This window comes from Heliangelus exortis, chromosome 21 (assembly GCF_036169615.1).
Source record: "Heliangelus exortis chromosome 21, bHelExo1.hap1, whole genome shotgun sequence".
Taxonomy (NCBI): Eukaryota; Metazoa; Chordata; class Aves; order Apodiformes; family Trochilidae; genus Heliangelus; species Heliangelus exortis.
The window spans coordinates 4,917,743-4,932,489 of record NC_092442.1 but is presented as its reverse complement, the minus strand read 5'-3'; the positions used below and the strand labels follow the sequence as shown (position 1 = coordinate 4,932,489).

Genomic DNA, 14,747 nt, shown 5'->3' with positions numbered 1-14,747 from the left:
AAAAAGAAAGGTTTGGGCGGGTTTCTGACTCGAAAAGCAAAATATCGCCTTGGAGAATGGCTTTCTAAGAAAAAGGATAGTGATCTTGGCAGCTTTGTTTCCAGAAGGGGAGATGGTCAAGGAATGAAGTCAAGCACGCAAAATAAGCAGTGGTTAGAATGAATGAAAAATAAATAAATGAAAGACGTTGAGGTCTGTGCTTGTCTTTTGGTTTCTTCTTGAAAAACTCTATCACTCCAGCCCAGGAGCTCTCACCAGGACAGCTTTGCAGAGCGGGATTGGGGCACATCCCAAAAAACGTGCAGAGCCTCTCCGTGCCCCGATGATCCTCGAGGATGGAAGGGTTTTCCTAGAGAGAAACCGGCGTGGATGGAGACATTTTCCCGAGTCTGTTTGCCTGCTGTGCGTGTCCCCCAACGCCCCCAGGGGCTCCTGGGGACAAGGGGCTCCCGTCCCAGAGCACCCTCCATCCACCGCTCCCCTTCGTGGTGTTCATGCACCCCACAGCAGCCGGTGCTGCTCCAGCAGGTTCAGCCCAGTTTGTGACCCCCTGCCACGGAGGAGACCTGGCTGTGGGCTGGGCAAAGGCAGCACTGGCTCGGGTCCCAACCCCACCCCTCACACGCAGCTCCGAAGGGAAGGGCCTGGGGTGCTGCGGGGCCCACCCAGGGCCTCCCGTGTGCATGACAGGGGGCGGGAACCCGGCCTGGAGCTGGCTCTCCCACGCCTCTCCCCGGGGATGCTTTTCCGTTCTGAAAATTGACAATAATAATTTACATCTTTTCAAAAAGCAGCGGGGCTGGGGGGGGGGGGGGAGAACCCATCACACCGCCCTCCCGTCTCCATGGTAACGGGGGCGCCGCAGCGCCTCGTGTTGCCACGGCAACCGTCCAGGCCTTCCGGCAGCTCCCGGAAGCGTTGCGGGATGGCGGCGGGATGCGGGAGGGGTGGGAATGGCCTCCGGACGGAGCTGCGGTGACGATGCGGCTGTCGCTCGGTGCCTCCGCCCCGGGGGAAGGTGAGCGGGGGCCGCTGGGGAGGAGCAGCCGCTGCCTTCTTGGCCCTTCCGCCTCCCCTGGCTCTTTCCTCGCCCCTTCCAGGTTTTCCGCGAATCCCCCCTCAACTTTCGCTTCCCTGAATCCCTTGGGTCCATCCCCTCTGGATCATTTTCTCAGCACTGAGACTGTCGGGCGGCCATCTCAGCCCCCTCTGTCCCCCCTTCAGCCTTCCCCTCTGGCTCAGGACACTGCTAAGGAGCTTGAGGAATTCGCTTTCTTCAGCCCCTGGGGTATTCCCTGAGCCATGTTTAGTTCCCACATTCCCGAAGTTTTCTGCTCGGACCCAGGCTGATGGGAGGGAGGTAGAGAGCTCGTCCCTAAGGAAGAGCCCGAAGGGTGGCTCAGCAGAGGACCTGGGAGCCTTCTGAGGTCTGAGAACCTCCAGGCATTTTTTTGGTGAGAAGAATCAGACTTCCAGCACTTCAAGAAATTCTTGTGATCAAAATCCATGACTCTTAACATTAATTTTTTGTGCCTCTTGCCTTCTCTTTTAACGAGACTGAAAAGTACCACGGATACGGCTGCTGTTTTCCAGGCAGCTTCCCAGGAAAGCAGCAGGATTCAGTCCACCTGTCTGCTGCACCCAGAATAGTGCTTGGCTGAACTCTGGTTATTTACACCAGGTTTTAAAAGCCTCAAATTCCTTCTCTTCTACACCAGGAGAGAAATCAAAGCTGTTAATCAAATCCTGTGGGATCACTGTCTCTCTCCTCAAGCATGGTAGTGGTTTAAAATTAGTTAATTAATGCCTTTCTAACCTGCTGGCCTGCTCAGTTCACAGGTTGGTCACCTACGTCTTTGTCTGGGAGGTCCTCATCCGGGGCTGTGGTGCTCTCAGCATTCCAGCAAAATCTGGAATTTTTGCTGACAGCTTTGAGAAGAACGTTGGCACTGTGAGTGCTGTCCTCCCCACCCTCCTCTTCCTCAAGACCATTGTCTCCAGGGTGTCCAAGGTGGAAGATGCCAAAGGATTCCTGCCAGTAGCTTTTGCCACGCTGGGACCCAAAGTTTGGGATGTTTGGAATTTTGGAGACAAAATTGGCAAAAATGGGGAAGTGACTGAGGGGATGAACATTTGAGGTGGTAAAGCAAGCTTGGAGCCTGATTGTTGGTGGTTGGATAGGGTTCCATGGGAGGGTGAGATCCAGTGGGAGTTTTCAGTGCTCATTCCTTGTGTCTGGGAGACAGGTCTGGACATCTGGAATTTTGGAGCTGAAATTGGCCAGAATGGGAGAGTGGATGAGGGGATGAATGCTTGAGGTTTTTAGGTGCTAAAGCAAGCCCAGAGCCTGATTGTTGGTGGTGCTGTGGGTAGGGTTCCATGGGAAGGTGAGGGCCAGCAGGAGTTTTCAGTGGTCACTCTTTGTATTTGGGATCCAGGTCCAGACGTTTGGAATTTTGGAGCTGAAATTGGCAAAAAATGGGAAAATGACCGAGGGAATGAACGTTTGAAGCTTGAGATGGCAAAGCAAGCCCAGAGTCTGATTGTTGGTGGTGCTGTGGGTAGGGCCCAGACCTGGGTGAAGAGGACTCTGTTCTTTGGGGTTCCCATGTGCCATGGTCCATGCTGTGGTACCATGGTTTATCCCCCACTCTTCTCTCCTGGGGGACCCGAGTGGGCTCCTGGGTGGGGAAGCCTGTGGGATCAGTGTTCAGGAGGGGGAGGATGTGCTGGGGTTGGTGCAGAGGCTTCATGGGGTTTTTTGGGCTCTTGCTCTGCTTGAAACCCTCGCTGGCTTTGCCTCATCCCACCCAGTTCTGTTGTTTTGTGCCTGGCACTTCCCCTGTGGCTTTAGTGCAGGCAGAGAATGTGGAGCTGAGCAGATGGGTCTGTGAGGGTAGAACTGGGAGAATTCTCTAGGGAAAGAGGTTTCTGGCCAGAGGGGAACTGTGTGTGGCTGCTTTAGGAACAAGTGTGTTTTGCCTCTGTCCTCCTTAACATGCTGCTGGCTTCAGATGCTCTGGGCTACTGGTGCTGTTTGGATATTCTGGAGTCAGCAGGCTCTAAACTGGACAATGTGTTCCCTTTCAGTCTGCTGAAGAGAAGACCAGGGCTGAAATACATCCCAGAGAGAGGAGAGAGAAGCCTCTGAGGGCAGCAAGTAAGTACAGGATTATCTGTGAGAGATCTTGTGATACAGGGAAATATGGAGGCATTAAATCACCTGCAGAAGATGCACTCTGCTTGGTCAGGTTCATATCCTGGGTGCTAGGGGGCATCTGCCCCCTGGGGACAGTACTAACTAATATCACAAATTAATTCAACCCCAGGTTGAGTGAGTGGAAGCTAAACTGAGGTGAAAGACCTCATTTTCTGTGAGGGCAGTGTGGAGACAAGACACAGGAAGCCATTTCAGCTCAGCTGACATGGAAGCTGTGTGGTTCTGCCTGAACATTGGGACTTCTGGCTTTTGTTCCTGGCTGTGTTGCTCCCTGGGAACTGATCTTTATCTTTCCTTGCCCCACCTTACCTCACAGGAATGCTGTCAAGTGAGTTGTGTCCAGATCTGTGTTGGAACAGAGCATAAATTAAAGATGCATTTTGCCATGTTCAGTGTAGACCTTTTAGTGCCTGTTTCCAGTGTCAGCAAGAAATTGCTTTACCAAAAAGAAACTGTGGGGTCATGGCTGACACTCAGGAATGGTTTTAAGTTTGTGCATATTACAAACTCACTTCTGTTCTAAAAAGCTTGGAAATTTAGGTCAAGTTTTCCTCTGGTCTGAGGTGTCGTTTCTGTTTCAAAGAGGCAGGATGGTTTTCTCTTAAGGGTTAAACTCTACATACTGGATAAGCTGTTTCTCACTATAAAGTGTTCTTTGAAGTGGAAGCTTTCCCAGGTGTTTGCCTCTGCCCTCACCCATGGGGAAACCATAAAACAAACCCTTTTCCTGCAGCTGCAGCATACCCCAGGTCCAGAAGGGCACTTTAATCTCTGAGTGCTTGCCGGGGAGGCCAAGCAGATCCAGCAGCCTTTGTGGTTTTACCCTCTCCCTTCTGTGTAGGGGTTGCTTTTGGGGTGAGGGCTGTCTTGCTGAATGCTAAGCCTCTGTTCTGCATCATTTTGATGCTTCTGCTAATAAGTGCTGCACAGTGTCTCAGCTCCCTGTTCAAACCTGCTTTCTTTAGGTGTGATGACATAAATAGACTGTTCTGGCTCAAAGGTATTTACATAAATATTTGACTATAAAGCAGGGTGTGGGAAGGTGTTTCCAGGATCTTTCCATTTCTGAAGCTAAATTTGCATGTCTCTATGCCTTAGACAAAATTCTCTATGTGGTTCTGGGGCTAAAATTGTTATTATTTTGATTCTTATTCCCAAGTAAGAGCTCTTGATGGTTTGGGTCTTTAAAGTTTCATAAGACTTCAGGCATCAACATGCCACTAAGAGAGGAGATATTTCTAGGAGGTCCAGGCTTTGACATCATATTTCTAAAATAAATATAAAAAAAAAAAAATCAAAAACAAATAACATAAAAACCCCAAAACAAAACCCAATGCCCACATTAAAGAAATAAAAATATCAAAGCCCCAGCATGAGCCACTCACTGATTCTTGATGAGAATCTGTCAGTCATGATCTTCATGAATATTGTCTTGACTCTCAGCACACAGTGCTGTGCATGGGCTCCTGGAATCCCAGAGGCTTTGGCTTTGAAGCAGATTCCCTCTCTCCATAAATTTCAGTGGGATGAGTCATACCTTCTCCTGGCAAAAGCTGTTTCTAGAACTTGCTTCCAAATGCTTCATTTTATTTGTAACTCTTCTTCCCTTTTTGCTCTCTACCTGGGCTCTAACACCTTTATGGTTTCATCATAGAAGATGATGCTTGGCAGCTGTGATTTCTTCTGTTTAATAAATGAGCAGATGTTGCTCAGTGGAAGGCAGGCAGGATGCATTTTAAAGCACACTGGCATTTTAAAGCACGTCAACATTTGGCTTGTGAGTCCCTGCACAAAGAGACTCGGGGCTGAGAACTGTGGGTGTTCAGTGGGTGTGAAATTGGTGTGGGTTTGGAATGGGAACATCTATCCTGGGAGGCCAATGAACCTCTTTTTACTCAAATGCTACTTATAATAAGAGCTTCTCTTGCAGCAAGTCTCTCTGATGGATTGCAGTGACCTTTCTGAGCATTGGTCAAGAGGAAATACACCCTCTGGGTGCTTTGAGTGCTAATGAGACAATGCTGATTAACCACAATTCTGTTTTTTTCCAGGATTAAACCTTCACCAGGCACCTACCCCACCCAAAGCCACCACTGCTCTCCAGCTCCTGCTAACCAGATGCAGCACCCCAATGCCCAGAGGCAGGGGTCCCACCACAGCTCTGGGACATGAGGGGTCTCAGCACGGCCAAAGTTTTCAGTGGTCACTCTTTGCATGTGTTTGGCAGTCTCGAGCGTTGGGACTTTTGGGTCCCCATGGAGCAATATTGGAGAATGGCTGCTGAGGGCCGGTAGATTCGAGGTTTGTGGTCAAACGCCAAGCCGTAGGCCGATCGTTGGTGGTGCTGTGGGTGGGGTACCATGTGAGGGTTAGGGCCAGCCAAACTTTTCAGTGGTCACTCTTTGCATGTGTTTGGCAGTCTCGAGCGTTCGGACTTTATAGCCAAAATTCCAACCTCAACCTGCGGTGGGAGAGTCAGGGAGGCGTTTGGGCTGGGTGTGACTGGAGTCCAGCCCCTTTCCCCACTAGGAAGACAATGGCACAGGGTGTTCTGTGATGCCTGTCCCCACTCCCGGCACCTGATGAGCCAGGGGGGACCCCAGATCACCATCCCCTCAGGGATTTGGCATCCTGGCTGCTGTGATTGTTAACCCGTGGCCATTCACCCTGCAGGGGACAGTCACAGACTGGAGTCACTCAGGGACATTCCACTGGGTCAATCCCAGACCCGATGTGGGTGGCAGCCCCCCCCACCCTGAGCCCTCTGCTTCACTGTCAGGGGGAGACATCACTGGGGTGGCCCAGGAGGTGGTGCTTTCTGGGTTGGTGCCCCCTCCCTGCACCCCTCCAAGCCTTTCAGCTGCCTTCTGGCCCCAGCTCGGGACTCTGCAATTTTCCTGGGAGTTTTATCGACTTTGAATCCAGCGTCAACGCAGCAACAGGACCGTGACCTCGGGTGTGCCAGCACTGAGGGAGGGGAATGAGCCCTGAGTTGACCTGGCCACAGGGGGGGGGGGTCAGTGGGGTTCAGGGCAAATGTATTCCTGCTTTTGGCCTGATCCAGCCTCGTGGAAAAAGGATAGAGGAGCACCAGTCCCTTTGTGCCTGTGGGAGCTGAGGTTTGGGGGTCGGGTCACAAGAGCTCTGCTGGGATCACTGGGGATGTTTCCAGAGCTGCCTGTGCCAACTCCCTGGCGTCTCATACTGTGGCAGGGCCACTGTGTGATGCTCATGCAGCAGTGTGCTGCTGGTGTTTTTACTGTCTCTGGGCTGATGAGTGGAATGGGTTGGTAGCTCCAGTGTGGGCCCATCCCCTGCTCCCTGGCACAGGCTGCTGTGATTAAAGTTTGCTTATCATTTCCCTTATAATTTATTTTTTTAATCTTTTTATATATTGCAGGGGGTGGGCACTGTATCACCACTGTGCTATTCTCATTCTTTGGAGGTTTTTATTGCGGTATTTACCAGCTGCCTTTTTCCACACTGCCACTAGAATGGTAGTATCGGGCTCCCAGCTGAAGCTAGAATCTAGGGTTTCACAAGGCTACAGCAATCAGGACACATCTTATCTATGCTGCAGCTCTCAGCCTTCTGTTTTATTTTGAGGTGTGATGTAGCTGTGACCCAAAAGAGGTTGAAATCATAAAAGGCAACCGTGGCATCCTGCAGCATCGCCACCTCAGCTCCGTCACCTCAAATGGCTACAGCAGAGGAGGTGGGCATCAGCCACTGGGAGTGTCCACAGACGGAGCTGTGTGTGGGACACACTCCCTCCTTCCAGAGGTCTTCAGGTCCCAGCACGGCTGTGGTGGCCACATGGCCCCGGGGACCCTGTCTCCCTAGCTGCTGCACTCTGTCACCAGCACTCATGTTGCTGCAGTGACTGCACTGCCAGGAGTCAGCATCCGCCCTCGGGGCTGTGCAGAGCTGGTGGTTCCCCCAGGAGCTGCAGGAGCTGCACAGCACACTTCTTCAGGGCCTGGGGGAACAAGAGGACCCACTGCCACCAACAGCCCCTGAGATGTGGGGTGCTGCCACCAGTGCTGTGCTGACCCTCCCTCCACCCTGCTCCCCCTCTCTTGGCAGCTGGGGATGAGCTGCCGGCACGGACCCTGCACTGTGCTGGGCCGGGCACCCAGGGAACTATCCTTGCCCAAAGGAGGAGACCAAGGCTCTGTCTCCTCACTGGGGCTGCAGGGATGGGGCCACCAGCACTCACCAGTTCTCCTCCATGTGCCTGGAACAGCCCGACTGCTGTTACGGGAGGTTTGCCATCTCCTCATCATCCAGCTCCCAGGCAGCATCCCTGCAGGAGTTGGGGAGCATTCAGCCCCGGGGAGTCAGGAGGGGACCCCCAAACACGGGAGCACGGCAGAAGAGGAGGGAGGGAGGCAGAGGGGAGCACACTGACCTGTCAGGAATTTTTATCCCCAGCCGCAACATCTCTGCCCGGAATTCTGTCTCATTCCTGCAGATGGGGCACCGTAAGTGGTGAAGCCCCGCGGCCAGCGCCATTTGCTGGGACAGAGTGGACATCAGCACCCCCGGCAGCGGTGGGGGGTCCCATCCCCCTGCCCCCGAGCCTGCTGATGGGGTGCAGACAGTGGGGATCATGGCAGGGCTGGGGGTGATGCCGCTTACCCGGATGCAGCCGCGGTGGAACCAGGCGCTGGCGCAGGCGGGACACACCAGGGTGCCATAGCACGGCTGCTCCGATACCTCCTCGAAGCAGACGTAGCAGGGGCTCCGGTGCTGCTGCACCCCCCGCAGCTGTTGCACTGGCTGGTGCTTCCAGCAGAAGGACCTGAAGGATGCAGGGGACGGAGTTGAGCCCCAACCTCCTCTGCCCCAGCCCCTGCCCACAGGGTGGCTCAGCACTCACTTGTACTCCCCAAAGTATTGGGAGATGCAGCCGCTCTCGCTCCCGCAGGGCAGGTGGAAGGCTCGGGAACAACGGCGGCTCCTGCTCCGGCCGGTGAGAGATGGCCGCCTCATCTGTCGATGGCAGATGACCGAGGCACCTGGCTGCTGGCAGATGCAGCACCTCTGGGGACAGCACGAAGAGGGACAGTGTCAGTGCCGCATGACACAGGGAGCTCGGTTCACCCAGCACGGCTCTGCCATGTCTTGGTGGCCGTCTGTTTGTTCAGTGACACCAGGACACGGGATGAGGCCGCCCGCCCTCTCCAAATCCCCCATTCCCTCAGCAATGAGCCTGCATGGAGGAAGGGAGACGGGGGCCACAGTGTGGGCACCCGCCTCCCGGCCTCACCTTGTTTGCAACAGCCCTCAGCTGCTCCCTGATGTCAGGGAAGAGGAAGCCATAGAAGCCCTCTTCATCAGCTCCTCGCTGGAGGAGGCCGCTGCTGTGGTACTGCCAGAGAGAACAAAGAAGGAGCGTGGCAGGGGCTGCCGGCGGTGCGGGGCTGGGGAGCGGGGGCTGTGGGAGCCCGGGGACTCACCAGGCAGTTCTCGTGGACACAGAGTCCCTCAGCGCTGCACAACTGCCCAACGACGGCGGGGTCACAGTCTGCGCGCCGGCACAGGCCGCACACTGCTGGGGACAGCGGCACCGTCACCCCCAGCACCGCGCTGAGGGGTACTGTCGGGGGCTGGGGGGGATCAGCGGGAGCGGGATGGGGCAGAACCCGGAGCACCCTCCCGTGGCACGGGGCCTGTGCTTGCCCAGCTGGGCACCGGGCAGGATCCCCTCCGGCAGCTGCCCGAGGAACGCGCTGCGCTCACCTTGCGGCTGCGGGGCCCGACGCTTCTGTGGGCGTCGGGGAGGCTGCTCCTGAGAGCCTCTCGTCTGCTCAGCGGGCACCAAGCAGCGCCCTGATCGCAGTTCCATTGGAGCTCCAGGGGTGCTGAAGAGCGTCCTGACCCTCTGGCACCCGTGGATCACGGGGAACTGAGCAGGGGGCAGTTGCCCAGGGGTTATTTCCATGGGCAGGGGTGATTGTGACCTCAGACACCTCATTGTGGCGCCGTGTCAGGGTTCCCCGGTGTCCATGTCACGGGGACTGGGCTGTGCCAGGAGAACTCCCATGTTGGGGTGCTCGGCTGGGGCAGCGGCATCCTGGGCCTGGGGCCCCTGGCGTGAGCAGGGTCCCCCCCGGTGCAGGGACCTTGCCCAGCGCCCCGACTCCTGTCACTCGGGCTGAGGAAGAAGAGGCCGGGATCCTGCCAGGACACCCCGACACCCAACTGTCCTCCTAGGCAGTCCTCCCCATCGCAGACTCGGCCTCCAGCCCCAGGCACGCTGCCACGGTTTGAGCAGACCAGGAGGATTTTTAGTACCAGTACGAGGACCTAAAGGAGTGTCTGTGGGGTGCTGGGGGATCCCAGAGGGGTGGAACACAGAGGGGTCAATATTCTCCCCATTTCCTGCCCATGTTCTAGAGAAAGTCAGGCAGACAGGCAGCCCGGCCCCTGTTGCTCCTGCTCATTGCTTGGCTGCTGCTTCCCTGCCTCCTTTCCCATCAGAGCTCTTTAGAATCCACATCCATCGGGTTAGGGAAGAGCCGTGGAGCCCCCTCCTGACTCGGCCCTGCCTCAGGGGGCCCTCAGGCTCCTGTCCCTGCCAGCATTCCGATGGGGCAAGGATTCTCCTTCTCCAGCGGTGGAATCAAGTCTCGAGTCTGTAGGGTTGGTGGCAAACCCAGAAATCCTCACCCAAGGAAGGAAAAGTACTGGAACACATGGAAGGGGTCGGGATGAGACATTTGCAAACGCGATTGAAAGCTGAAAGGAGGCATTAAATTGGTGGGACAAGAAGATGGAAATCATCCGCTCGTTGGGCATTTGTTTAAGCTCAGAGAAACGTTCCTGATCGCATGCTGCAATACCAGGTCATTTCCTTCGAGGGGAGACAAAGAATTACAGTTCCTAAAGCAAGTTGGGAAAAAAAAAAAAAATCAATAAATGCCCAGCTCAGGCTGGGACCTGGGATGGCTTGTCCCTTAAGGTTTGTTATTTTATGTGCCTCTGGTGTATTCACGGCGAAGCTGCCACTTCTTGGGAGGTCAGGACTGCATCTGCCCTGGTGGTGGGGTGAACAGTGACTCTGGAGAGCCCCCTTGGGTTGCCCCCATGTCCTCAGAGGGTCACTGGAGTGTGACAAAGAGTCCTGGGAGCTGATCCAGGCATTCCCTTGCACTCAGGGCAGTGGTCCTCCACTGGGAAGGATGCTCTGGGAAAGCCCAGCTCCATCCCCTCTGCCCTTCTCGCAGCCACCACGGTGCAAAAGAAAAGGAGCTGTGGGTACACAGGGAAGCTGCCATCAGTGTCCCGCTGAGTCCTGGTTGGTTTGCCCGCACCATGGAGACTCCATAGCCAAAATTCCAACCTCAACCTGCGGTGGGAGAGTCAGGGAGGCGTTTGGGCTGGGTGTGACTGGAGTCCAGCCCCTTTCCCCACTAGGAAGACAATGGCACAGGGTGTTCTGTGATGACTGTCCCCACTCCCGGCACCTGATGAGCCAGGGGGGACCCCAGATCACCATCCCCTCCGGGATTTGGCATCCTGGCTGCTGTGATTGTTAACCTGTGGCCATTCACCCTGCAGGGGACAGTCACAGACTGGAGTCACTCAGGGACATTCCACTGGGTCAATCCCAGACCCGATGTGGGTGGCAGCCCCCCCCACCCTGAGCCCTCTGCTTCACTGTCAGGGGGAGACATCACTGGGGTGGCCCAGGAGGTGGTGCTTTCTGGGTTGGTGCCCCCTCCCTGCACCCCTCCAAGCCTTTCAGCTGCCTTCTGGCCCCAGCTCGGGACTCTGCAATTTTCCTGGGAGTTTTATTGACTTGGAATCCAGCGTCAACCCAGCAACAGGACCGTGACCTCGGGTGTGCCAGCACTGAGGGAGGGGAATGAGCCCTGAGTTGACCTGGCCACAGGGGGGGGGGGGTCAGTGGGGTTCAGGGCAAATGTATTCCTGCTTTTGGCCTGATCCAGCCTCGTGGAAAAAGGATAGAGGAGCACCAGTCCCTTTGTGCCTGTGGGAGCTGAGGTTTGGGGGTCGGGTCACAAGAGCTCTGCTGGGATCACTGGGGATGTTTCCAGAGCTGCCTGTGCCAACTCCCTGGCGTCTCATACTGTGGCAGGGCCACTGTGTGATGCTCATGCAGCAGTGTGCTGCTGGTGTTTTTACTGTCTCTGGGCTGATGAGTGGAATGGGTTGGTAGCTCCAGTGTGGGCCCATCCCCTGCTCCCTGGCACAGGCTGCTGTGATTAAAGTTTGCTTATCATTTCCCTTATAATTTATTTTTTTAATCTTTTTATATATTGCAGGGGGTGGGCACTGTATCACCACTGTGCTATTCTCATTCTTTGGAGGTTTTTATTGCGGTATTTACCAGCTGCCTTTTTCCACACTGCCACTAGAATGGTAGTATCAGGCTCCCAGCTGAAGCTAGAATCTAGGGTTTCACAAGGCTACAGCAATCAGGACACATCTTATCTATGCTGCAGCTCTCAGCCTTCTGTTTTATTTTGAGGTGTGATGTAGCTGTGACCCAAAAGAGGTTGAAATCATAAAAGGCAACCGTGGCATCCTGCAGCATCGCCACCTCAGCTCCGTCACCTCAAATGGCTACAGCAGAGGAGGTGGGCATCAGCCACTGGGAGTGTCCACAGACGGAGCTGTGTGTGGGACACACTCCCTCCTTCCAGAGGTCTTCAGGTCCCAGCACGGCTGTGGTGGCCACATGGCCCCGGGGACCCTGTCTCCCTAGCTGCTGCACTCTGTCACCAGCACTCATGTTGCTGCAGTGACTGCACTGCCAGGAGTCAGCATCCGCCCTCGGGGCTGTGCAGAGCTGGTGGTTCCCCCAGGAGCTGCAGGAGCTGCACAGCACACTTCTTCAGGGCCTGGGGGAACAAGAGGACCCACTGCCACCAACAGCCCCTGAGATGTGGGGTGCTGCCACCAGTGCTGTGCTGACCCTCCCTCCACCCTGCTCCCCCTCTCTTGGCAGCTGGGGATGAGCTGCCGGCACGGACCCTGCACTGTGCTGGGCCGGGCACCCAGGGAACTATCCTTGCCCAAAGGAGGAGACCAAGGCTCTGTCTCCTCACTGGGGCTGCAGGGATGGGGCCACCAGCACTCACCAGTTCTCCTCCATGTGCCTGGAACAGCCCGACTGCTGTTACGGGAGATTTGCCATCTCCTCATCATCCAGCTCCCAGGCAGCATCCCTGCAGGAGTTGGGGAGCATTCAGCCCCGGGGAGTCAGGAGGGGACCCCCAAACACGGGAGCACGGCAGAAGAGGAGGGAGGGAGGCAGAGGGGAGCACACTGACCTGTCAGGAATTTTTATCCCCAGCCGCAACATCTCTGCCCGGAATTCTGTCTCATTCCTGCAGATGGGGCACCGTAAGTGGTGAAGCCCCGCGGCCAGCGCCATTTGCTGGGACAGAGTGGACATCAGCACCCCCGGCAGCGGTGGGGGGTCCCATCCCCCTGCCCCCGAGCCTGCTGATGGGGTGCAGACAGTGGGGATCATGGCAGGGCTGGGGGTGATGCCGCTTACCCGGATGCAGCCGCGGTGGAACCAGGCGCTGGCGCAGGCGGGACACACCAGGGTGCCATAGCACGGCTGCTCCGATACCTCCTCGAAGCAGACGTAGCAGGGGCTCCGGTGCTGCTGCACCCCCCGCAGCTGTTGCACTGGCTGGTGCTTCCAGCAGAAGGACCTGAAGGATGCAGGGGACGGAGTTGAGCCCCAACCTCCTCTGCCCCAGCCCCTGCCCACAGGGTGGCTCAGCACTCACTTGTACTCCCCAAAGTATTGGGAGATGCAGCCGCTCTCGCTCCCGCAGGGCAGGTGGAAGGCTCGGGAACAACGGCGGCTCCTGCTCCGGCCGGTGAGAGATGGCCGCCTCATCTGTCGATGGCAGATGACCGAGGCACCTGGCTGCTGGCAGATGCAGCACCTCTGGGGACAGCACGAAGAGGGACAGTGTCAGTGCCGCATGACACAGGGAGCTCGGTTCACCCAGCACGGCTCTGCCATGTCTTGGTGGCCGTCTGTTTGTTCAGTGACACCAGGACACGGGATGAGGCCGCCCGCCCTCTCCAAATCCCCCATTCCCTCAGCAATGAGCCTGCATGGAGGAAGGGAGACGGGGGCCACAGTGTGGGCACCCGCCTCCCGGCCTCACCTTGTTTGCAACAGCCCTCAGCTGCTCCCTGATGTCAGGGAAGAGGAAGCCATAGAAGCCCTCTTCATCAGCTCCTCGCTGGAGGAGGCCGCTGCTGTGGTACTGCCAGAGAGAACAAAGAAGGAGCGTGGCAGGGGCTGCCGGCGGTGCGGGGCTGGGGAGCGGGGGCTGTGGGAGCCCGGGGACTCACCAGGCAGTTCTCGTGGACACAGAGTCCCTCAGCGCTGCACAACTGCCCAACGACGGCGGGGTCACAGTCTGCGCGCCGGCACAGGCCGCACACTGCTGGGGACAGCGGCACCGTCACCCCCAGCACCGCGCTGAGGGGTACTGTCGGGGGCTGGGGGGGATCAGCGGGAGCGGGATGGGGCAGAACCCGGAGCACCCTCCCGTGGCACGGGGCCTGTGCTTGCCCAGCTGGGCACCGGGCAGGATCCCCTCCGGCAGCTGCCCGAGGAACGCGCTGCGCTCACCTTGCGGCTGCGGGGCCCGACGCTTCTGTGGGCGTCGGGGAGGCTGCTCCTGAGAGCCTCTCGTCTGCTCAGCGGGCACCAAGCAGCGCCCTGATCGCAGTTCCATTGGAGCTCCAGGGGTGCTGAAGAGCGTCCTGACCCTCTGGCACCCGTGGATCACGGGGAACTGAGCAGGGGGCAGTTGCCCAGGGGTTATTTCCATGGGCAGGGGTGATTGTGACCTCAGACACCTCATTGTGGCGCCGTGTCAGGGTTCCCCGGTGTCCATGTCACGGGGACTGGGCTGTGCCAGGAGAACTCCCATGTTGGGGTGCTCGGCTGGGGCAGCGGCATCCTGGGCCTGGGGCCCCTGGCGTGAGCAGGGTCCCCCCCGGTGCAGGGACCTTGCCCAGCGCCCCGACTCCTGTCACTCGGGCTGAGGAAGAAGAGGCCGGGATCCTGCCAGGACACCCCGACACCCAACTGTCCTCCTAGGCAGTCCTCCCCGTCGCAGACTCGGCCTCCAGCCCCAGGCACGCTGCCACGGTTTGAGCAGACCAGGAGGATTTTTAGTACCAGTACGAGGACCTAAAGGAGTGTCTGTGGGGTGCTGGGGGATCCCAGAGGGGTGGAACACAGAGGGGTCAATATTCTCCCCATTTCCTGCCCATGTTCTAGAGAAAGTCAGGCAGACAGGCAGCCCGGCCCCTGTTGCTCCTGCTCATTGCTTGGCTGCTGCTTCCCTGCCTCCTTTCCCATCAGAGCTCTTTAGAATCCACATCCATCGGGTTAGGGAAGAGCCGTGGAGCCCCCTCCTGACTCGGCCCTGCCTCAGGGGGCCCTCAGGCTCCTGTCCCTGCCAGCATTCCGATGGGGCAAGGATTCTCCTTCTCCAGCGGTGGAATCAAG

At 57.0% G+C, this 14,747-nt stretch overlaps 2 protein-coding genes and 1 long non-coding RNA gene across 4 annotated transcripts; 1 reads left to right on the top strand and 2 right to left on the bottom strand.

The window, feature by feature from the left end:
• Nucleotides 1–887: 887 nt before the first annotated feature.
• LOC139806219 (uncharacterized) lies at nucleotides 888–5,405 on the top strand. Of its 2 annotated transcripts, none has more exons than XR_011730188.1 (4): nucleotides 888–1,018; nucleotides 1,557–1,681; nucleotides 3,091–3,160; nucleotides 5,272–5,405. It is a non-coding gene; the product is annotated as an uncharacterized lncRNA (long non-coding RNA). The 2 variants fall into 2 exon arrangements; XR_011730189.1 differs by lacking the exon at nucleotides 888–1,018 and adding an exon at nucleotides 1,370–1,454.
• Nucleotides 5,406–6,795: 1,390 nt separating this feature from the next.
• On the bottom strand, nucleotides 6,796–9,200 carry LOC139806283 (PHD finger protein 7-like). Its single transcript, XM_071765696.1, has 8 exons — nucleotides 8,966–9,200; nucleotides 8,683–8,909; nucleotides 8,493–8,594; nucleotides 8,103–8,266; nucleotides 7,862–8,024; nucleotides 7,632–7,738; nucleotides 7,440–7,526; nucleotides 6,796–7,199 (listed from the first exon to the last, which is right to left on the bottom strand). Exons 1-7 carry the CDS (start codon nucleotides 9,198–9,200, stop codon nucleotides 7,478–7,480), a joined length of 1,047 nt encoding a protein of 348 aa, XP_071621797.1. The 3' UTR covers nucleotides 6,796–7,199; nucleotides 7,440–7,477.
• Nucleotides 9,201–11,689: 2,489 nt separating this feature from the next.
• On the bottom strand, nucleotides 11,690–14,094 carry LOC139806282 (G2/M phase-specific E3 ubiquitin-protein ligase-like). Its single transcript, XM_071765695.1, has 7 exons — nucleotides 13,860–14,094; nucleotides 13,387–13,574; nucleotides 12,997–13,160; nucleotides 12,756–12,918; nucleotides 12,526–12,632; nucleotides 12,334–12,420; nucleotides 11,690–12,093 (listed from the first exon to the last, which is right to left on the bottom strand). Exons 1-6 carry the CDS (start codon nucleotides 14,092–14,094, stop codon nucleotides 12,372–12,374), a joined length of 906 nt encoding a protein of 301 aa, XP_071621796.1. The 3' UTR covers nucleotides 11,690–12,093; nucleotides 12,334–12,371.
• Between the last annotated feature and the right edge of the window lie 653 nt (nucleotides 14,095–14,747).